This window comes from Halyomorpha halys, unplaced genomic scaffold (assembly GCF_000696795.3).
Source record: "Halyomorpha halys isolate HHAL.00 unplaced genomic scaffold, Hhal_1.1 Scaffold806.1, whole genome shotgun sequence".
Lineage (NCBI taxonomy): Eukaryota > Metazoa > Arthropoda > Insecta > Hemiptera > Pentatomidae > Halyomorpha > Halyomorpha halys.
In genome coordinates, this window is record NW_027113188.1 from 134,669 (window position 1) to 160,344 (window position 25,676).

General features: G+C 28.1%; 1 protein-coding gene across 8 annotated transcripts in view; it reads right to left on the reverse strand.

The window, feature by feature from the left end:
- Positions 1 to 25,397, reverse strand: part of Vha100-1 (V-type ATPase subunit a family protein Vha100-1) — a 33,875-nt gene extending 8,478 nt beyond the window's left edge. Inside the window, exons 1-11 of one of the 8 annotated variants that reach the window (XM_014429506.3) lie at positions 25,175 to 25,397; positions 22,400 to 22,576; positions 22,167 to 22,295; positions 21,191 to 21,214; positions 11,285 to 11,382; positions 5,144 to 5,179; positions 4,180 to 4,306; positions 3,355 to 3,531; positions 1,780 to 1,992; positions 1,550 to 1,700; positions 941 to 1,080 (exon numbers count right to left, since the gene is read on the reverse strand). In XM_014429506.3, coding sequence (XP_014284992.1) covers positions 941 to 1,080; positions 1,550 to 1,700; positions 1,780 to 1,992; positions 3,355 to 3,531; positions 4,180 to 4,306; positions 5,144 to 5,179; positions 11,285 to 11,382; positions 21,191 to 21,214; positions 22,167 to 22,295; positions 22,400 to 22,576; positions 25,175 to 25,291 — 1,389 coding nt within the window. In that variant the 5' untranslated portion in view covers positions 25,292 to 25,397. Of the gene's footprint in view, positions 1 to 940; positions 1,081 to 1,549; positions 1,701 to 1,779; positions 1,993 to 3,354; positions 3,532 to 4,179; positions 4,307 to 5,143; positions 5,180 to 11,284; positions 11,383 to 18,285; positions 18,402 to 21,190; positions 21,215 to 22,166; positions 22,296 to 22,399; positions 22,577 to 25,174 lie in introns of all 8 variants that reach the window. The other 7 variants (XM_014429507.2, XM_014429508.2, XM_014429512.3 and 4 more) reach the window with 7 other exon arrangements.
- Positions 25,398 to 25,676: the final 279 nt, after the last annotated feature.

Consider the following 25,676-nt stretch of genomic DNA (forward strand, 5'->3'; position numbering starts at 1 on the left):
ATATATTTTAGATGTAATCAAACAAATTTGAGACAAAGAAAATGTATTAAACTCTGATAATAATACTTTCCAAATTTATAATTATAATCATTTATAATAATCATAACCCTACTCTTCTAAGCAAATATGATGCTAAGAGGTGGGGATTAGATCACACCCCTTGAAGGCAAATTTATATTGAAGTCAATTGGGATTTAGCAAATTAATGTAATTATCATTATGTAATTAAAATCGGTCATTTAATTGCAAATGCGAAGAGAATAGAAGATGTAGTAAATGTTTAATTCGGTATATCTATAATGAAAATCCCCTAAGCCGTTCTCGATAAATTTGTGCTTCTTTCTCTGTTCTGTCCAGACTCATTTCAATTAGGGATCCCAAAATATATTTACTGTTCTAAAAAGTAAGGAGTAAATATAAAATTGAATTAACTTTGTCAATTTTTTAATTAGTGCTTTATAGAAACAGTTAATAAAAAATTTATTTCTTTAAAAGAAAACATTAAAATATGTGAGCACGCCTTTGAGTAAATTTTTTAACTTTAACACAATGAGCAACTTCTTTTTTTAATTCACTGCTTAATCATTTCTGGCATACAGGGTGGCAGCAGCAACTATCAACTGTCAAAAATGGCGTACCGGATGCCATACCTATGAAAGGAATAGACCCCGTCTTCTGATGTCACTCGCTCTGTAAGCATACCCCCTCCATTATTATCCTTCTTCCTAAGATATTATGAATATTATTATTATTATGTGTAAAAAGTTTTCATTATTAGTTGCTTTATTGTTTTCATTGCTAAGTTTAATGGGCCTGTTATTTAATTCTTGTATTTTTATGTACCTTAAGTATTATTTGTGTTGAATTGTACAGAATAAAATCACATTAGAACAATCTTAATATTTAATAGCCAAATTATAATATAATATAAAGGGCAAACCTCATTATCAGTTTTCTTGGCAGCTAAAGGCTTTTCCTGGAGGACCATCCAAGCAGCGAATATGGTCATGATCGCACCATGCCCCAAATCACCAAACATGACAGCAAACAGGAAAGGGAAAGTAATAATTGTATAAGGAGCTGAAATTAAAATCAAACAACCATTATTCATGTTATGATTATTTTATATTAGTTTATTAATATTTTTTTTTTAATATTAGTTGTATGAAAATAAAAGCCATTAAGATTTTATTGGATCCTTATGAGAAACATACAGCCAATTGAATAAAAAAATCTTCTGAACTAAGAATATGATCGATTAATGTTATAATAGAAATATGACAACAGAGCATTAGAGTAATACAATTAGTCAGGATGTAATACTCATACAACACCAGAGCCCGTGTGGGGTAAAAAGTAGAATAAAGGCAGCTCAAGGCATCAAAGCTAAACATGATTCAAAATAGGGGTACTCATGATCTTTAGTTTAAAACATTAAAGTGTGTTAAATGGAGAAATATTTCCTTCTCTTAGCAATAGATACTATGTTGGACTAGTGAGTTAAAGCAAAGATATAAAGATTAAAACAGATTATAAGATATAAAATCACCTGGATTCATCTCACGGTAAGAGGCAACACCATAAGCATCAATTAAAGCTTGAAAGCCACTGGTGAACTTATTGGTACGGTTATACGTCGGAGGATCTTCAAAAGTATCCATCCTGTTCAATATAGGTGGCACTGAGCTACCACTTCTTTCCTAGAATAAAAGTGTGATTTAAAAAAAAAAATCTTTAAAAATTATAAATTTTCATTTTAAGAATTAAGTAATTACTTACAGTCCCTCTCCTGAGGGCCAGTTGTATCGTTTCAATATCTAAAACTGGTACCCAACATTCCGCAATCAAGCACTTCTGAGTAACGTCAAGATTGAACAGATTTAATGTATGATATATGGCTTTAATTTTTCTCACTTTGACAAACCAACTCTTTATGTTCTTAGCTGCAGCAACGAGCACCCTGTGGCGATGGTCTTGGGTCTGCCCTAAGACCTGGACATTTATAAAGAAAAATAATGAAAATACAACCAAATACTAAAATAAATAATTTTAAAAACAATAAGAGATTTTATTGGAACAGTTATTAGTTCAGTTCACCTAAGGTTCAAAAAGGATGTCTTTAAAAAAAAAATCATAGTTTTGTCTTAACGATCAGTTTTTCACTTTTAACTTGAAAAATAAGCATTTTCTGAAGATGAACATTCAATAAAGAATTTGTGGTAAAACAGGTAATTTTATTTCTTTTTCAGGCAACCTAAATGAGTAAAACTATCTTTTGAACTGTACAATTTTGCCTAAAAATTAATTCCATATCTCTGAAACTAACTTACAAATGTAAGATATGCCTAGGTCAAACAGTTAGAAGAAAGTTTATCGTGTCATTCAAATTGAAGCAGTATTGCAGGTTACATTATGTCAGCTTTAATTCTTAATCCAACTTTAACTTTTGAAAAATACTTAGTTCTCGAGTTATAAGTGAAAAACTAAAAAAAAGTTCCAAAATCTTTTTGTTTTATTCAATTTATAAAAACTTTTGTTAGCAAGAATGTAAATCTGAGTTGAAGGTCAGCTGATAGATAAAAAGATTTAAAATATTCAGTAAAGTTAACAAATTACTTTGGGAAAGATGAATATGGTTTTAATAAATTTATTAATTTAATTTTAAGAGTTCTTCCTCAATAAGTCCCAGTGAAAGAAAAAGATAAGTTATCATTGTTTCCAATATTTTTCAAAATTCTGTGTAGGTAGGAATAGGTTAGTTCAAAAACTATGTGTAGGTGTGAATAGGTTAGTTCAAAAACAAAGTCATACAAAACTGATAATTTTCGATAAAATCAAATGACCAGAAGTATTACACTACTTTATAGAATTGATTTTTTTACATTTTTTTTTTTTATTTTCTTGAAAATGACTGATGATTTTGTTTAAACTCACCACTTAAATGTAGAATTAAATGCTTTATAATATCAGCTAGGTTTTATACACAATGAAATAGTCTGAAAGAACTTCAATGAAAAATGATAGAATACAAATGATTTAAAAATCTTCTCCAAAAGTATGACTTTTTTTTTATTAAAAAAAAAAATAAACAGTACTCATTGTTAACTATAATAAATAATGGATAAATACAACATATTGTATTTACTGTTTTGCAGCACATTCTGTCAGCTTTAATTCTTAATTGAACTTTAACTTTTGAAAAATGCTTAGTTTTCGAGTTATAAGTGAAAAACTAAAAAAAAAGTTCCAAAATCTTTTTGTTTTATTCAACTTTTAAACTGAGCCTCATAGTTCATAAAATTAGATTATAAGAATAAATAAATAAAAATTAAAAATATATATATAGAAACTAACAGTATTCAGATCTTCAATTCTAGTCATAACTCCCATAGCCATTTCCCTTCTATCAGCAGGAGCTTCTGGGCAGGGATATAGAGTTGCTCGGAATCCTTCGCAGATTTTCTTCACTCGAGTTTTTAGTTGGTCTCCTTGGAAGAAAATTATGAACACGGATTTGTATACTTGATCTCCCTAAAACATAAACAAAATAATGAACAAAACTTTAACATTTGTAATTAGCGATAAATAACCCTATTAGATAATAAATATTAAGCATATATTACAGTATTAACTGATTATTTTTGTATATTTGGTTGTGAAATAAGTTCAAAGGATTTTTCAATAATTGAGTTTTTGTGATCTGTTTTAATGCATTGTTGATTTAATGATATAAATATTTCCCCAACATAGTATCATTTAATGAGGAGAAGATGGTCAAGGATTGCGGTCAGTAATGATGGACAAATAAATAAAATTTATTTATTTGCGCCAACACTTTGACTTGAATTCCAGGCCTTCATCAGGTCTGGAAAACAAAACAAGAATGATACGACAAATAATAATAGTGGTCATTTTAGGCTTTTACTGAGTGTGGAAGTAAGGTAACTCAAAAGTCTGACGGTTTATAAGATTCCATCCTTGGAGAGTTTCAGTAGTAAGAACAGGATAACTAAGGGAATATTAAGCCTAGAGAGAAAAGAAAAAAATTCCTTCTACACCACAGCTCCACAAGAACAACTATGTTGATAACTTAATCATGAATAAAATTTATAGGAAACAGAAATATAAAATAGAATTTCCATCAAGTTAATAGTAAACCAAAAAAAAAACTGAACTTACTGTTGAAGGATCTTCTAAAGGATTTTCAATTTCGGCTTGTCTTAGAAAAACATTACCACGGCAGGCTCGCCACAGCATACGTTCAAATGCAGGAATTCTTTCTCTTAGTATAACTCCAGCAACAAACCTAATATTAATCAAAAGCATTCATCAACATGAGTTATGAGGTATCTAGGTTTTAAATTATAATATGTATTAATTTAAAAGACTTTGGATGAGAAAGTACTTGCTATGACTATTTTTAAATAAAAATAAATTTATAATAACAGTTAAATATATTTAAGTAAAGGAATAAATGAGATTTATCAATTCTGACAAAAAATTCTAGCGACTACTTAATGAGTGTATACCTTCTCATCCAGGATCCAAATTAACGTTGTGTGAAAATGCTGTTGGTTTTATTAAACCCTTTCAGTGCCATTGTCATAACATAAATTTATAATTTACCAAGATCTCTTGTATGGTCTCGGTCTTTTTGGGTAAACAAAAGCTATCAGCTTATATAGAAAAACTTGGCTTCATTCAATGGGTACAATAAAAATATAATACAGACTGTATTTATTGAAAAAAATATGTTTTTAAAGAAAATATGATTCATATAAATAAAATGATTGGCACAGGCACAGAATGGGTGAAAGATGTTAACTCTCCAGTTATATATTTTATGTTTTAGCATACCAACAAAAATCAAATTATTATAATATAAAGAAATAAATATTCATAACTTCTATCAAGAAATTTTGTCACTAATAACTGCTTCGAGGAGCATAACACATAAAAAAAAAAAATTGAAATTTATTCTCATAATTCAAACAACTCATTGAAAAATAATTGTACAATTTCATTTCAAATTTGACCATGCTTCTCAGGGCTAGCTTTATGAAGATATTTAAAATAATAAAAACCTTTAAATTAAAAAAGAATAAATATATATTTAGTGAAAGAAATAGATATTTGAGCTCACCTCATCATCAATTTACGCGCTCCTTCCAAGTCAACACTGGGTGTTGACATAGCGTAAGCAAACAAAAAAATATATACATCATAAGCTACATTTCACAGACCATTTGAATAAAAAAAAAAAAAGAAAGGAAAAAAAAAATTATCTCACACACTGTACAACTCCCAAACAAAATTAAAAACACACATCTCAATGGTGGATGAACATTGTTTACAATAAAAACAACAAACAAACGAACATGCATCAATAATATATGGCATGGCCCAACAACATAAGTTGAAAATGGGCAATTGAAATCAGTAATTAAAAAAAAAAAAAAAATGTTCAAATTGAAACAAAACACACCTAATAATATGGTGATCCATTAAAAATTAAAATGAAAAATGATGTATTTTCCTTTGAAAATATTAATAAAATATCCATATGTAAATTTACACACATAAAATAATCAAAAAAGTGAACAGGTATTACCATAAAAATGACATTCCTATTTTTTAACAAATATAATGTAATTACATAAATAAAAATTCTCTACAGTGAATTAACAACTCCAACATAAATATTGTTTGACTAAAGAAATAATTTAATCCAAATCATTTATCATTTACATAAATACATTGGAGTAATTTATTTCTTGAAACATTTTTGAATATATTCAATTTTCACAAGAGCCAGAAATCTGTACTATTTGCACATGATTAGTTTGAAGGTATAATGCCTGATATATTTAGAATGTATAGGATTTTCAAACTGTCTTAAAACTTTCACACCAAATTTTTATGTACTGGAAAATCGTTGATTGATCGGGTGTAATTAATAAAAGGAAGATGGTCCGGTCAAATTAACTCATATAGAAAATAAACTATTTATTATGAACCGTTCCATCCCATGCTGCCGGGCCTCATCAGGCCTTACAGTGGAGCGAAACATTGGCTCATAAAAAATAGTAAATTTTCTATTGGAGTCATTTTGACCGCGCCTGGAACATCTTCATTTTACAATGTAATAAAGAAATAAGAAACCAATATACTGTGTAAAACACGAGGGTCCATACAAGGATATATATGTGTAAAGTGGAGGTTTTCTTGAATAACCATTCACGACCAAATACAAGACTATATATACCAATTTAAATCAATTAATACAGAGATATATGAAATAAATATTTGTATGCAGTTATTTTATTTATTATGATTTTTCCACAATCAAATAGACGATATCCGATAGTATTCAGTATTCGGATCGAAACTATAAGATGGAATGTAGTCTGGTCAAATAGGGACCAGAAAGAAGTTCTGGCCGAGTACATCAAGGTCACGAGAAGTTGATATTTTTATCTAGCATCAAAAAATAAATAAATAAAAATAATTTAAAATTTTCAGAACTTTTAAAAAACTTGAAGAGACCTTGTCATCATTTCATTGTAATGAATTCATAATTTCGACCTGCACTCAACTTGAAACGAAGTGGTGAACAAAAAAATTATGAGTTGTAAATTGTAGGAAAATTTTCTCTTCCTTAATTTTAATATGTAGAACAATACATGGTTTTCAAGTTGTATGCAAAAAAGAAAAATGTATGTATTAATTTTGCTTTTTTTTATAATTCTAGAAAAAAAAAAAAAAAATGGTTTTCAAAAACTTGAAATTCATAATCAGCAACCCAAAAAACAAATTTTCACATCTCCTAAATGTTCCAATGTGATCTCTTTCTGCTCATCATCTGGACTATTTACTCAGATTCTTGATGAAAATGCAAAACTAACCTTTTATATTAACTGAATTTCCTAATAAATTCTATCATCCAAAAAATTGATCCAAGCTTAAGCAGAATTTATTATTTAAATTAAGTATCATCACATTAATATTCTTTTTCATTCTTCGAAATGAGAATGTACCAAAATATTATTGCAATTAATAAGCAAAAAGACAAGCATAGATTAGCTGTTCAAAAAAAGGCATATAATCCAAGCTTATGTATTCAATCTATCCCAAAAAATAATTTCCTATACATGCAATATGATTATCATCATCTATTCAGTCTTGTATTTGGTATAATTCAGTCAATATTTTTAATTATAACATGTTCACTATTGACTGTAGATACAAGAGAAGGTCAGTGGTGTGGTAAGTGGAATAATACAGAGCACAAATAAGTGAAACTTATTCTATTTTGATTGTACCGAAGTTTCAGTCTAAATTTCAAGGTTAAAAAAACCACAATATAATGAAAAATAATATCAAAAAGTAAGAAGATAACAAACAATAATATAAGAGAGTAGATTATAATATTAGAATAGTAATAATTTATATAAGAAGATAACAAACATTAAAAATATCATAAAATGAAAATGATGAAAAAAAAAAAATGAACTTAACATAACAATAAATGTGCAAAAGTAAATGATATACACGATATAAGATGTACGGAAATATATAAACAAAATAAATTGTATTTATTATTAATTTTAATTATATATTTTCATGTATATCATTTACTTTTGCACATTTCTCCTAATGTTAATTTTAATTTTTTATTATTTCCATGGAGCACTGTTTAGTATTAATTTATTTTTTTCTTTAATTTCCTAATATTTTAAATGTTTGTTATCTACTTGTACAAATTCTTATTATAACAATATTGTCACTACTTTCTTAAATTACTATTTCTTATGTTCTTAATATTTTGTTGTTATTATGATTGTTCATTCTATTATTGTTGTTATTTCATTTTGTTTTTGGTTCCGATGATGGCCAGAAATTTAGACCGAAATGTCAACAGAAATAAAATACAAATAATGTCATTACTCTACCCCCGACCATCTTCTCAAAATTTATAATTAGTTACCAAAGTCAATTAATTATTACAAATTTTTAAAATGATATTAAAAGAGTAATCCTATCCATAAATTTAGGGAAGAAATTTAAGATAGAAGTCGAAACAGGGTCTCCATTAAGCAAGGAAACTTTAAATATAATTAATTAGTTGTACTCCTACAACTTAGCTCCAGAGGGTTTATTTGCTAAAACTTTATTTTATTTGTTTTTAGGAATCAATTTAAAATCTTTATTCACTTTATTCTTTTCACATTTGAACGTTTAGAGCTCCTTTGCCCACTATCTAGGTCTACAAAAAAAAAAAAAATCCAATCAACAGTTTAAAATTAACATACTAAATTGATTCCTGAAAATAAATATAATAAGGTGTTAGAAAGGAAACATCTATTTGCCACCTGGACCATCTTATAAAAAAAATATTGGATGAAACATACCATTTTTTTTATATACAGGTTGTATACTGATAATTGAGGACATGGTTTTTGTTTTCAGAATGCTAAAGGGTACATTCAGAAGTTTCGGTGAGCCTCATAAGAATAAAAGTGAATCAAATATAAGTTTAATCTAGAAAACCATTGTAATTTATTCCTCTCAATTTAGAAATTGTAATATGACACAAACTTTTATTTAACTGTTTTTACTAAAATTCATACTAAAGAAATAGGGATTTAAAAGTATGATAGCACTTTTACAGATCAAAGAAAATTTCAACATAAATATAGAATTTTACTGTAAAAAAAATCAAAATGAGAAGATACATTTTTCAAATAAAATAACTTTGGTAGTACAATTCAGGTTGGTTGGAATAAAATCTTAATAACAATATCTTAATGATCCAGGAGATCAATTGCCTTTAGATATGAAAGCCATGAGATAAATTTTCAAATTGTACTAACATCAAAAAAGAAGTAAAATTGAGTCTAAAATATACTCTTTCAGGAATTCTAAAGCTTTCTAATTATTGCATTTTTATTTTTTCATAAAAGGCTAAATTTTTTCATTTAGATTTTTGGTCTTAACATATAAGGGTGCTTTTTCAAAAAATCTTACGATTAAAAAATACATTCAATAAGTCACAAAACTAAATAATCTTTGGAACTTTCTTTCATACAATTTTTGAAAAACATATTATTAAGAGCTCTATTCTGCTACAGAAATCCCCCACCCATCTATATCTAACTAAGTCAAAGTTTGCAATACGAGTTGTAATAACATACAAATTTGTAATTACTATCAGTAACCAAATCCAAACAATTTTTTTAAGTTGACAAGTGATAATAAGCCCTTAGGCCATTATCTAGGAGGCAACCTCATTATTGATTTGTCATGTGTCATTAAAAACCTTCCTCATTGCCCATGTCAAACAATAAAACTATATAATTTCAATGCATCTACACCTTTTTTAAAAGCTTATTCTTCTTAACAAATCACACATTACAAAATGTGCTGATGCATTGAAATTATATAGTTGGACATGGGCAATTGACCTCTTATTAAAAATATTATTAATGATAAGTGACAAATCAATAATGAGGTTACCTCCTTGCTAATGGCCTAAGGGCCAAAACTTTAGAGAAAGAAGTTAATTCAGTTGAGAGTAAAGGGATCATTTGAAATTGTGTTGTAACTAAAATCACCCACTCTCAAACAATTAGAATTTACAAATAGAATAGAGTAAATAAAGAATTAACAACTTAAGTTCAATTATTATAAATGTTGGATATATTATTAGGAAGCAAAATTTTAATTATTTTGTATAGTAAATACAATTGAAAATTGTCAATAGTATAGGTAACATATACATAGATTTAATAGTTTCTAAAGCCTTTTATAAACAACTCAAAACTAGAAAAACTTTTAATTGGCCATAAAATAGCTGAAAAAAGAAAAATAATTTTATCTTTATCCAAAATAAGTTCAAAAATCTCACAAGTATATTTTATAGGTCTTTGTGGGCATCCAAAGTAATAAATTTATATAATATTAAGCAGTAAATAGGAGAAAAACACATCAAAAGCTTATTTTCATGCCTTAAAAATAAATGCAGTAAAATCTCGATTAACCATGGTAACAAAATGGAGATAACAGTTACAGATAATTAAATAAACATATTGCGAATTTATTAATTGAAATTCTGTTTTAATAATTAATAATGTGTCTGGATATGAATGAATGACCTAACCTTACTCCAGCTTCTTACCTTTAGTCAGTTTTGTCTATTGTAACCTGATGCAACAAATTTACTCCCATATTAAGAAATATTTACTATTATTTAGATAATATATGATGAATTAGAGCATTTTTTTATGATTACTTAACTAATATTCTGTATATAACGCTTATTCTGTTAATGTTATGTGTTCTTGCAGGAAAGTGCATTTATTCATTTTTTCTTTTTTCGATGACACTACAGTCCTTGTTAATTTTTGGCCAATCCAATCTCCAAGCCTGCTTGTCTTCTGCTTTCCAGTTCAGAAATGATTTGCCATTCACATAGACCATGTCATCCCCCATAATGTGGACTATACAATCATATACTTTCTTTTACTATCATTTACTTGCAAGCCAATTTCCTCTACTTCTCTTTCTAGAGTCTTTGTGAATCTTTCCATGTCATCTTTGTTACTTCTTCCACAATGTCATCTGTATACACTAAGATTTTATTAAACTATTTAAGAAGGTTGAATTCCACAATTTGTTGTGTGTAGGTTATTGAATAAGTACATGATCCTCAACATAACAAATTTTTAGCTATCAAAAACTTTATATGATGAACCTCTATAAAACAAATTTATTGCCTCTTGAGATTCATGATCACTTAGTTCCACTGTATAATTTTTTTTAAAGGAAAAAGTAGGTTTATATTTTTTAGATATTTAACACAATGAAAAAACTAATACTGGAATATCTAAAGGGAACGAAGGAAGGAATACATAATATACCATAAATAAATTAATTGCCAGGTACAATATAATTAAAAAATTCTTATAAATTCTGTGCACACAATTACATAATCAACAGAGAAATACAAACATATATCTGATTTAAATGATATATTGAATTTTCATTATAATTAAAATTAATTTTTTAGCACAAAAAAAAAAAGAATGGCCATTTGAAAATTTTTTTCTTCTGATAAGTAAGCCCAGATAATTAAACACATGTTTAATTCAACACCAGATAATCGAGGTTTTATTGCATTATCAGATTTTTGGAATAATTTTAAAGCTGATAAAGTTAATAAATCAAATGCATTAAATGAACTAACTGTAAAACAACTCTCAAAGTTATATGAGAGAGTACATACCCTAGTTGTACGGGGCCAGCGTTGGTTGGTCTGACGACTGAGTCGTCACTGATCAAAGCTCGGGTCATAGATTCTGTTGAAGTGAGACCACCTTCTTGCTGCAAGCGTAATCAACACCGACACCATCACAAACAAATACATAAAAACACGACACACAAAAAAACGTTTTCCTCAAAATCAGCATAAGCTATATCGATACAAAAGTATTATATAAAATTATTTTCTTTCTGATTTTTTATATTTTCAAAATAAAATAATTGGGCTTGCAATAAAGATACTTCCTAAAAACGTTGGCAAAGTTAATTTAAGAATTAGTATAATTAAGTTACAGGAATCTAAGTTAAAGAAAATTGTATTAACTCAAAGCAGATAGTAATACTTACAATGGATATCTTTTATGTATTTGGAACAAAATTAATCTGAACTGCCCTGATCTAAACGCTTAAGTTATAAAGAATATATTTTTACACAAAACTCATTCTACAAATATCTAATTCAATTTTTCAGTAATATTTTAAAATAATAATAATTCTGAATACAAAATCAAGATCAAAAGCCCAGACAACAGACAATTAAGCTCCATGTATAATGAGGCAACGTAATCTATGATTTAAGACTCATAACTTACAGAAACTACTAAAGAATATTGTGCACTGGAACACAAGTTTTCAGAAAATACTACTTTAATAAAAAATATAATTCGTAAGAAATAGAAAATATAAGAATCTTATTATTGCCAGGCAGTGGATGTAAAATACCAAAACTTTCACGATATTTCATAATGTAAACACTTTACTTATAAAAATAATTACTTTTTGAATATTTTTTTTTTTTTTAATAGACGTTTTTTTGTTTTTTTTTAATATGGTATTGTAAGTCCTCACTTTCTAATATAGCTATTTTTTAATTAAATAAATTATTTATTATTATTAAAATAAGACCAATACCCAGAAGATAGTGAAGTTAAAAAAAAAAAAAAACACTCATAAAAGGGCCTAGAAAAATACTCGTAAAAGGGCCTAACTGAAAAGTAACAAAAACTATATTTCAAGTAAAAAATGGTAACAACAAACGTTTTTTTAATTATTTAAGAAAATTAAGCAGTACTAAAATTTATTAACAAATACAAGTTTCATAACTTAATTTTTTTAATCAACTTTATGTTAAATGAGAATTGGGAAGATAGAGGGAAAGTCCTAGATTCTAACTCACAGGACGAGATTTGAGTCAGGGAGTAAAATAAAATTTATTTTTAGTAAATCAGTTATAAACTGATAAGACCAAGATGGCTGATGTTAATGAGTCACCTTAGCAGCCTCGACTCAGAAGTAGCAACAGTTGGAGAAAGAATCTGGAGGTTGAAATGATCATCATATCCTCCAAGAATAATATTAGAATAACAGTAAGTTCTTATCAAGAACCCTGATACTTTTTATTGGACGCAGAAGCAGAGGTAAGGATTGTATTTTGGATGTCAAATAGATTATATCCATAATTCATCATTTAACCTTGTTGCTCCCAAAAATGTTGAACAAGTCAATATGATGAAATGTTTTTTTAAAAACTTATGATTAAAATTCTTCTATATATAATTTTCAATAAAAAGAGATGCCTGTTAATAAGTATGAAAGGTTATGATAAGAAATTTTATTTACTAAACTGTTTTTTCACAAGTAACAACAAAAATATACAAAGATGACATATAAAACATTAGCTTAAGCAGATCAAGTAATACCCTAACCTAAATCATACGATGGTCATTCAAATATAAACAAAAATAATTTGTAAAAATGTATTGACGTACATAAATGGTTAACCAAAAGTATATAATTTATCTACATAATTAACCTCCTTATTTACTCATTTTCCCCAACAAATTGGATGCTTTTTATTTATTTATTTTTTAACTCTTCACTGTAAAAAGCATTCCTTGAGTCAATCACGCACAAAACTCTCAACCCTCAAATCGCCTGTTTCATAATAAAGTACAAACTAATACTATTAGTCTTGTCGATTTAACTTAATATAATTACTCTGACTTGTACCATAGTAACTTGTACTTTAGTACTTTTTAGCTCCTGTAATATCACTAAGTCCTTCCTATAATGAAAAAAAAAAGTATTAGTGTAATTAACACATTGTTTCTATACTTGTACTTTGAACTAATACTATTAGCTTTCATTATGAAATAGGGCCCTGGTCATCAGTGAAACATCATCCACCTAAATCCCCTAACAGATGAAAATCACATAGTAATATTACCCAGATCACACGCAAATCCATAACTGTACTTAGACAATTCTTAAGATTCCGTGAATCCATTCCTCAGAATACCTCTCTTAATTAGTATCCTCTCTTAATTTCCATTTTCCCCCACTTGGACTATTGTTCCTTGGTCTACGTAGGGCTATCTGCTGGTCTTGAGTTGAGACTGAAGAGACTCATGAATTGCTCCACACTCTATAACCATTCATCCATTCATTAAACACTAGATGCCAATAGATGGATTTATAAACGTCCACCCATAGAACCGCCTCCTTTAGCAAATTCTTCTTCATACATGCAACCTTCTTCTGGAATTCCCTTCTTATCTTCATTCGCAAATCTTCATCCATTCTTTCCTTTAAACAAATCCTAGTCCTTCACCTACTACATAACCAAACCTCCACATCATTGAGAGCAATGTGTATAGCCATTATCTTACTATTATCAATTATAATATAACCTAAGTTTTTTTATATAACTTCAACATGTATACTGAAACTGAAACTTTTAAATGTTTGCCAGACCATTAATCTTAAAGTGTGAACCATGTATTCATTCATTCTTCAGAAAAAATCATTTTTATTTCATTTCATTTCAATAAATTTGGATTATATTTTGGATGTAAAAGTTTTTACGAGAACAATTCATCAAGATTTTTACACATTGGAGCATTATGAGGTGTTGTCATGAAATAAAATGACGTCCCAGATAGAATGTTAGTCTTTTGCTCCAATAAGCAGATATTCCTAATGCTAAAGTCAATTTTAGAAGCAAATTCATTGATTCTAAATAGCTTCTAATTGGATTTTTCATCATTTCTGTCGCCTTCGTTTTACACACTTTTCATCCTTTGGAGAAATTTGTATGCCATGAAACACTCTTGCCTATGAAAAGATGTTTTCACCCCAACTACTTATGTAATCTCAGAAAAATATAAGTAGAACAGACAATGCCTATGGCTAAATTATTATGTATTGTGGTAATTGATGTAAGCACTTAATCTTCACTTATCATTGTTACTGCTCCCCCTCCCTCCCAATACTTGTTATAAGAAAGGAAATAATGGGAAAAATGGAAACTAAGAAAGTGGTCTTTTTTTCCTACTCTACTTATTCAAGAAGCATGCTTATACTTATTCAAGACACCTCATTCTCGTTTATATTTGAATGACCCTCGCTCACCACGAGTTCTGATCTTTTATCAATTCAAATAATCTATTAGAATTGTAAGTTTTCAGGATCGACTAATGTAGAAGCACAATGGATAAAAATAATAAAAAGTTAAAAGCAGAAACATATTTCAAAATATATTTAAATTAGAACAGGCCTTTTGCAAAAATAAAGAAAAAATTTAACTGTAAAATCAAAATATTTATAGAACTATAAAATGAAGCAAAAACGAACTATATACCAAAATTTTTACGTTCTTTTTGGTAAACGTCAAATTAGAATCATTAAAAAGACAATCAAATACTCTTATTCTAATCCTCTTTTCCTTATTCTAATTTGCCAAAAACGTTTCAAAAAAATTATTTAACTTTTTTTTTTCACTAATAATGACAATTTCTATTAGAGATTAGAAATAAAAGCTTTATAACTGTGTTTAAAAAGGAAATACAAAGAAATATATTACAAAATTAAGAAAAAAAAATACACATTAAAAATCAAATTGTTTTAATATTAGTCCAATCATGCAACATGCATCAAGAAAATTCACATATCCATGCAGAGACCAACCAAACATGCATAAAAATGAAATTATATGAATTTTATCTATACATAGTAGATCTGTTTTCATTATCAAAGCAGCCTTTAATAGAGAACCCATGGCCAAATTGAAATGAACTCCACCTGCAAATAGCAATCCAACACCAAACTAAACTTTTAAAAGAATTGTGTGCTCAAGATATCTACATCTCGCATTAAGAAGGTATACAAATTTTTATAAGTATAGAAATAGAGAACACATTTCACCAATAAGAAAGTATTAATGGAAAATAGATGTATATAGATTGCTATTAATGGTTACTTAATATATATAAAACGTTTTCAAATACTGAGGGAGTAAAACTAAATAACTTGAATTTGTTAAGAAGATATCTTAAATTCATAACCTCAACAATCACAGTTATTGCTATTTTACTAAAATACTGAGAAAAAAATTAAATAAATATACACCTCATTATTAAAAATAAATAAAATAACCTCAACTCTAATTTCAACTAAATAAAAAAAGCGATTCTGAAAATAACAACGTTTTAAACCAGACCTCACAACTAAGTAACATTTAAATATGGTTGTATCACATAATAAGCCAAAGTTTGTAGATTAATTAATTAATAAATAAAAGAGAAATGAACACATTTCCTTGTAAAAAACAACTAAAAGTTTTAGAATATAAGTTTGTTCCAAAACGATCATAAAACTGATGCATGGACACACAGAAGTTTTTCTATTTCAAATCCTGTACCTTGCATGCCACTGCTAGTTTGATAATAGTTTTGAATCTTATTAGAAAAAGGTTTTGATATCATTAGAAAAAGATGAAATAATAAATGCAGGAGTATGAATACAATGGAGAAGACCGATAATTTTATGTGATGAAGCTCATAAAATTATTTATTTGGACTCGAAGAATTGGAACAAATTTATTATTAAATCATTTTTTTTTTTTTTAGTAATTTTTGTTTTGAAACACAATATATGATATAACAAAATATTCAATAGTAAAGTTATTGATAAATCTAAAAATTTGGCAGCATACATCAGAAAATCTAAGAATTATTTATATTAAACTACTTTATCTCCAATCTCTAGCAATAGCTTCAACAAAAATAACTACTGAGTGAACAAATTCATAATAATATTGAAAGATAAAGGAGAATAAAGAGTCAAAAGAAACTTTAAACAAAGTACTGAGGAATAAAAAAGTGAATAATAAAGAAAAAAATAATAACATCTAATAAATCAGTTTAATCCTAAATCTAAAGTATGGAATAAATAGAGAGAGATAGGAATTACAGGAAAAGGTTTCAGTTCACTTAATTCTTAAAAGAAGGAAAATTCATGGAGAACAAGAACATGCAATGAGGCTTAAGAGTAACACAAAGATACGGAAGGAAAACCGGAAGACATGAACTGTTTACATGGAATAGGTTAACTACAATAAACAGTCTAGGCAGATGGAAGAAAAACAGAAATTCTAGGTTCCAGATCACAAAATTGAACTAATGGTTACATACATTTATATAAGTCCATAGAAATTAAGTAAATTCATGATTAACAGTGAAACTATGGAAGGAAACAATTGGTTCCAATACCTCAGAGGTATAGAAATTGCTGATGGAGGAGCAGATGTGTGAAAACCATATCCAAGAGGTAAAGAAAATTTCAGTTTAACTGTCAAAAACAGAACCACAACCCTGTCAACCAAAATCTGTTTAAGAACATAAAAACTGCTCTATTGAATATAGAAAACCAGCACCTCCATTCGTGATTGTTAAAAAAAATATTTAGCCATTAATATGAAGTAGAAATGGATGGGGAACAAATTCAGAAAACAATATACAAATGTTGCTAGATTGGGAACAACGGGGAGTTAGATGAGTTCCGATGAAGAAATTGAGCAGGAAAGCATAATTTGCACGTCTGTTAATCTGGCTATATTTCTTCAATGGTTTCCAAATTAATTAGCCAGTATCTGGCAAGACTAAGCTCTGGAACTTTAAACTCAATACATACAAAAATGTGGATTAGTCCACTCAGGCTCTTAAGGATCTTAACCAATATGATGGAAACATAAAAATAAACCGGATGATTTTCTAATACAGAGGGCAGTGGAAGTTCCATCTTAACATTGACAACACTATTGCTTTTATATCTACTTATCAGTCTGACTAATATCACAGAGTAGAATAATATTCTTCAGCTTTTCACTGTCAATATTCTCATAGATCCATAAGGAAATGATGGATCTATAAATAATTCACATTTATTTCCTAAAATGTATCTTATTGAGGATACATACAAAACAGGAATCAGGTCACATATTCATTCGGCAAGAAATAAATTGATATTCACCAATGCCTTCTAAATATAGGGACAACAAAACCACTTTATTCTTCTTTTAGACTAATACAGCTTATTTTATGGCTGAGACAACAAAGTGAATAATGTTTAATATTCAACTAATTTAAATCAAGAAGTTCAGTTAGCACTGAGATAAACTATATTTTTACTGTTGAATTTAAATTTGTTGTTATCTTTAAGGATTTATGAGAATGGTAGGGAAACAATTGAGAAATTTTAGTCAAATCTATAAGCCTAAAATTATTATCTAATGACTGAAAATCATAAACCTCATTAATCAACCGCTAACAAATAATATGGGATTGGCCCCAATGGGCATGAAATTAACCAATTATTTAGATTTAGATTTTCTAAATTTGTAACAAAATTAAGAGAACTATCAAATTAAATATCTTACATCAAGTGCAAAATGAAAAATAAACTCTAATTTTCTTAATTAGTATTAAGGAGTATATGTTAAAAAAATATAAGAATACTATGAATATCGTTTTGATAACCCTTTGAGGTGTATATTTAGCACAAGAAACTTGAATTATTAAAAAAAATATTTGTCACATTAATAACAAATAATTTCTAAATAAGCTTTTATCTCCAAGTGATATATCAATCCTGAGAGGAATTAATATTAGAAATGAAGATTGAAAATACCCTAACTTAAGGACTTGTCCTCCTGCCTTGAGCCATTCATCGCCAAGCAGCGTCTGCTCCTCCTCCCTCCGTGGGTCTGACATCTGTTGGTACGACTCTTGGAATTGGCTCTGTTTCTGGCAAAACAAACACCACAACGTGCGGAGACCACGCACATGGGAATAAGGTTAATTAGAAGGAAAAAGATGGAAAAACAGGAATAAGGAAGTAAAGGTAACACTTAACAAATTTTAAAAAATGACTTTGAAAATATTAACATTATATATGTAGAAAACAATGTAATAGAAATACATAAAATTTAATAACTTAGGAGAGAAAAAATTAATAAATGGATGAAAGCTAGTTTGTCTGCTCTTTAACAATCATGAAGCATTTTTCTGTTATTTAATGTTTCTAGTCACATAAAGGAAACATATATTTTGTTTTAGATGCAACATCAAATAATGTAGTCAATGTAATGAATATTTAAACAATGTAATAGAAGATTGGATTAACTGTTAAAATAAATACTTATAAGTATTATTATATTGTAAGAATGAAAGGGATATAGGAAAAAGTGCATGGTGCAGGAAAAAAAAAGTATGTCAAAGATGTCTTCATGATGTTTAAGAAAAAAAAAGACAAACATCATAGCATCTGATACATACAAAAAGTGAGTAAGTATAAATAAAAATATAATAAAAACAAATCAAGCTAAGCACATACAAGAGACCTTTAAATTGCACTACTTCCGAGTAGCTTTTGTCATTCACTATTTAAGAGTACATCAATCAGTTTTTAAGACAATTTTTGTATAGTTAACTATAGTACGTTCTTGTATAATACCTAAACATTCTACATAGTACTTTCAATTTCAGAAAATATTAATTATCTTTAGAGATTTAAAATAAAATATTCTTTTCATTATTTTCTATTTCAACATATGAAATTTATTTAAGATGAAGGTAAATTTGTTAAATTTAAAGGCAAGAACATTTCACCAATTTTAATTTATAAGCAATACGTTCTATGTTTCAGCTTTCAAGCTATCTATTGGAAACAAAAATTTCACTGAAGTGGAATGTGCAAATGAAATTTTATTGTTGTTTATACATTAAAATTGGTGAAATATTCTTACCTTTAAATTTAACGGTTTAAACATTTGCCAATTCCATTAATTAAAACATCATACTTCAATATAGCAACTTCTGGGGAGAAAAATCTTTTGAAACTTCAAATTCAAATCTTTCAAACCTTATGGACTGTTTTGGACCGTTTTGTCCATTATCAAATATATTCTTTAACAGGAAATAATGCAGAGATGAATTACTAATGAAGAGGAGAATTTATAATTTGATGACATTTTTTTCTGACTAAAAGAGCTGCGGCCTATAAGACCTATTGAGTAGCATCCACATTAAAATGTTGTAGCATTAAAGATAAAAACACCACAACATTATAACAAGCTTATTAAAGCTTGAGACATGTAGATTCTAAAAATCCAAGTATGCTTGAGGGATTGATCAATTCACACCACCTGGGGTCCATGACATGGTCCACACGTAATGTGCCTGACGTTTCATCCTCAGCATTACAGAATCTGCACAAAGTTGATCCCCTAAGCATGAGGTTAAACATATGCTTATTAAGTCTACAGTAATCTTGTGTAGATTCATGTAATTTTCCTTAGAGATTAATCCTTAAATCATGTAATTGTCCAATCGAAGCAGTATACAGCTTCAGCTCATACGTTCGTTTGGATACAGTTTAGATAGTAGCTGTCTTTTATTTAAGCAGTAGTCTAAGTCTAGCTACTCTAAGCCGCCTTTATATTGCTTTTGGCATAGCTTAGGCTTAGAAATAGTTTCAGAACCATTGCTAATCTATCAGCTTGTTCGTCACCAAGAACGCCGCACTGACTCAGCACCCATTCAATATTAATCCATGAGAGTTTGTTGAATACAGTATAGCAGTCTTCAATAACTCTACAGTGTGTAAAGGGGTTATAAAGTACCCCTATAGCTATTTGTATTGATTGTAATTCTTTGAGCAGGGAGCCCTTCCTCTATAAGCGTACTGGCACAATGGCTTACCACAAGTATTTCTGATTGGAATACTGATGTGCACCTAGTGAAATAGATATACTTCCCAATGGATTATCACCATGCGAGACGACAGCTGCTGAGCTTAGGGCTGTAAGGAAGCTATTCGTTGTTTGGTTTGTTAATGGTTGATGGTGCTAATTTTATTGACAATAAAATGAGTAATCCAATATTAGACATTTAAATTGGAAATGGAGAAAATGTAATTTAAAGAACTTCACTCAATTCATAAAGTAAGATGTGTAAAATTTTAAGGGCTCCTGTTTTTGTAGATGTTGCTATATTAAGGAATATACGACCCTTTGCATATGGTGTATAATATTATTTAAAATAAAATATTGTAGTTCAATCATTTAAAGAATAAAACAATTTCAGAAAATATGAAGATATTACTAATATTTAAATGCAAATTTAATAATATGCAAGAAAAACATTATAAAATCAGCCCTGAATTAACATCCAGTACATAGAGTAATGAAAAATTTCAAGAAAACTGAACATGACAACAGCGACACTAAGTCTCAAGTAGGTGCTTAGTTATAACAAATAAAAAAGTATGATAAAAATTATCATAAGAAATAGATTTGATAATAATCCTAAACCACATGCTTAAATATTTTAGCACAAGCTGAAAGTATTACAGCTACAAAATGCAAGACAGATAAGTAAGCCGTCACCATGATGAAATTGTAATACAAAACAATTGTAATTAAAAAAAAAAAAGCATTAAGTCAAGAAATAATAAGAAAAAAAAACTGTGTGCACAATCAGAACAGTTTAAGCTACCAAATTAATTGTATTTACAATAAAAAATGTTTACTTACTGGTACCACACCAAATTCAATTGACTGACAGTAAAATAAAGAAAATAAAAAATTATGAACATTTAATTATGAAATCCCATAACCTGGGAAAAATTAACTGCAGTACTTTGTAAGGATCACAACAATTACAATAGCAAACTTTCATATAATTTTTTGAAAGAGGAAAATGTACGTACAGAAGGATCCGGATTAAGGAAAAGGAACCGATGTGGTGCCTTTTTGCCACAAAAACAGAAACCACTAAAAATTTATTATATATAACATATAAACCTAGGTTAATTGTCATGTGACGAGTTCACTAAAAAAGAAAATAAGAAATAAGTCTTTCCATTACTTTAAAAGTTAGAAACCAATTATTAGTGAAAAAAAAAAATTAGCCAAAACTTAAATTTATGACACTATTTCTTATGTAAAAAAAGAAAATGGCTGTGTTTCAAAGTTAAAAAAAATAAATAAATTCCCACAAATAATTTAGAATCATGTAGTAAATTAAATTGGATAATACACAAGATATATTCCGATGCAGTGCACAACATTCCTTAAAAATAAAACCATAAGTTAAACTTTATTAATTCAATAATTAGCCAACTATAAAAAAAAGGTCATAAATTCTAAAAAATATGGAAAACTTTAGGTATCATTCATTAAAGAAAATACAGATGTATTAGGAAAATACTATGTTAAATTTTTAACATACTATTTTCATTTAATGATTCCTTCAATTATTGTAAATTTGATTAACTTTCATGACAGCATACAAAGAAAAGTAATTCTGTGAAGTATTTTTAAGAAATCAAAGGGTGGAATTTCATTGACTTACTATTGCACTATAAGTTTAGGTAATATATTAAATATTATTTCACTTTTCATTTTTAATTATAATGTGAATGGATTGAATACGTTTAAATATTTTATAGTATAACAAAATACTAAAAAATACTTTAAAATAAATAGTAAGAAGACTTTAAAATTTTACCTCATCAAAGAAAACTTGAGTTTTACGGAGAATGTGTTTCAGTTCAGTCAGTTCCAAGAAATTTCTCTTCAGAGCTTCAGCATTTTGATTAACTTCTCTTAGTTCATTCTCCAGTTTTTCAAATGTTGCCTAAAATTAGATATTCATAATAATAATAATCAATTATATATTTATTATATTATATACATAAAATATTTATCAATAATAAAACTACTTAAAATATTTAGATTTACCTCTAAATCAATCATTTCCCTAGGTTGAGGTGCCTCAGGATTTTCGCCCGTATCCAACATCGGTATTCCATCCTTCTTGATTTCCTTTTCAAGATAACGAAGCTTCCTTTCCATCTCATCACATCGACGGACTTCATTGACAAATTTTCGTTGAAAAGCATTTACGTCTGGATTGAGCTGCACAAATTAAATTATTTATACGAACCATAAAAAGTTAAAATTAGAGGCCAACAATAGATTTGACCAGAGGAAGTGCTTTAAAAGTGGACTCCCATAGAATAAAATGATATAACTGTTAAAATCTAATGATAGGGGCATGAACCTCATGGTATTAGAATGGTCCTTCCTAATGGGGAGAAGGATGTCACATTATGATGGAGGAAGAGAAATTCATAGCACGAAAATCTGAAAGAAGTGTACTTCCTTTTCTTCTCTCCAACAGCAACACTATGAGAGAGCAGTTTATTTATTCTACATACATGTACTATACATACTCTCAACAGTATATGACTGTAAAATATATATTGGTTTAGGTATTTCAACAATATTTGTAGACATAAATAAATATTAGAAAAATAAATGAATAAAATAAAAGAAATAACAAAAATTATAAATATAAATAAATATTGAGAAATTTAGCTCTTTGTCTTATTAATTTGGCTCTGTCTGGTTCAAATAGTTTACACTCTTAGAGTAGATAACTGAAGTCCTATACTGTTGATTACATTAACATTTGGCATGTAAATTAGTCAGTCCATATCTTTTTGGGTAGTGTCCACTTGGTTCATGATCAGTAATTAGTTGTGACAACTTTTCACTTAGAATTTTTAGTAATCATTATGTTCTACAAGAATATGTGAAGTGGTCTTTCCTTTGTCATTGTATCACATCATTTAATAATATCTGTTCCATTTATTAATAATAACTGAAAGTTACTTGTTGTTTATTGTTTACATGTCACCCTCATTTCTGAATGACAGCAGAAATTTTAATTTTTTCTTAATTTTAGAGATAAGAAGTAGTCTTACTGAATTAGCAATTAGCATAATTTAATCATAAATCATAAGAAAATTATTAAACCAAAACAAATTGTAGATCAACTTTTTGCAAACTTCCATCACTTACATAGAAATCTAGAGTAACAGCATTACTCAAAAGCAGTAAAACTACCAGAATCAATTTATATATTGAATGCTTACATTAAATATAATTTATGCATTAAGTCGTCCTTCGATTTGAGAATAAACTTAAATTCTTCCTTTTTATTGCTGGTCCAAAAACAAATGTAAAAATAATCTTTAATAATATTCTACAAATGTTATAAATTAAATAGAAGGCAACAAGTTCACAAGCATTACTCCGACATGGTAGGCAGGTGAGCAAACAATGTTCTAGTGTTGTGAGTTATAACCAAAACTTTTACTATTAATTATTAGATTGAATTAAAATCACTACACTTGATCAAGAAATGAACAAACTAAACAGATCGTTTTCAGTTGAAGTTGGGACCTGAATTCGCATAGATATAAATCAATTTATTGTATCAAGTTTAAACCGATGACAATAGTCTAATGTTTTTCATTAGGCAAAGGAGAGTACACGCCCACCCGCCATGTTTAAGTTCCTCTTGTAAACTAGTACAATTAAATTTGGTTAATTAAATATGAATTATAAAGATTAGTTCATGCCTAAAAAAAAAAACAAGAATTTAGTTACAAACTGAACAAGCTTTCAAGAAACAGTAGGGATTTGGTTAGAAAGAGAAAAATGAAGATTAGATCATAACTGTTGAAATTCCTTTCCTTCCCCCATCACAAAATAAGCAAATAATTCTTATTATGTAAATATATCTTAAATAATTCTTGGGCCAGGATTTGTTGACAAGGTGACTAAAGATTACAAGCGCTATCTACCTGTAAGACAAGTAAAACAACACAGCCTTCGTGGAGGCCACTAACTAAAAAGAGTAGGAAAACTAATGCAAACTCAAGGTTATAGCGTAACACTACATGGTCTGAACAAGTTTTAACTCACTAGTTGCTAATTATAATATTTATTTGTTTTGTAAGAGGGTACTACCTGAGCTTATATGTTTTAATATAAGATTGTATTTAGCATTACATTAGTTTAAAAAATCGAATAAACTACAAAAAATGAACAAACACCATGCACAAAAATTGGGTTATTTTCAATAAGCTGCAACCAACAAATACGCCTGCATAAAATATAAATGTCAAAACATAGAAATAAACAATATAATAAATAAACAATGACTAATATATATTTGATTCAAACTAAAAAGTCTTTAAGAAGATGATAGATATTCCAAGGTTCAATAGAGCAAGAGAGTTACCTTGAATGCTCCAAAAGCAATTATTTCACTAGAAAAACATTCCAAAATCGTTCATGGATATATCTAACACAACACCAAATTACTGAATGGAAAGAAATTAAGTTATGGGTTCATCAATTTTGATTTTCTTTTTTTTTTTTTTAACCTGAATGTAAATTAAATAATTATGTAGAACTGCAATAAATATTGTGATAAAGCAATTCAGCAGTTGACTTTTTAAATAAACTTAATTACTATTAAAACACACAGACAAATGATAACTAGGAAGTTAAGAAATAAATATGCTAAGCCCAGTACAAAAAATTAAATAAATAAAAAAATAACAAAGAAACTAAAATAGAGTAACTGCTCACAAATTATTAAGTGTTAGTTACATCGTTTAAAAGTCTAAGTGTAAATGAACAAAAGTTAAATTAACTTACATCTCTGAACTGCACCAGACCTAACTCTCCTAATTCAGATACACAAGCGTAAGCTGCTTCACTTTGTAAAAATAATTGACATAATGTCATTTCTTCACTCCTAAAAAGCGATCCCATTTTGAATGGGCTTTAGAATAACTTTAATTTAACTTAAAATGAAAAACCTGAGTGCCAAGGTATTGATTCCAAACCTGACACCCTACCTAACACGCCCACTGAAAAATTATCAGATGTTATACGTCTGACGTCACAGTTCACCACTTCTATTGGAGATAAATCATTACAAAAATCTCAATAAACATAAAAGTATTAGCTTTATTTGAAAAAAGAAAAAAAAGCGCATCTTTTATAGAATTAAATTTATTAGTCAGATTAATAATATTTAAGTATTGTCATATTTGCATGCATATCTAATTTATTTCGAGTGTTAAATAAAAATAAACTCTCAATTTTATGGATATAAGTTTATTATTATTATTAATTTGAGAATATATTCTACTGA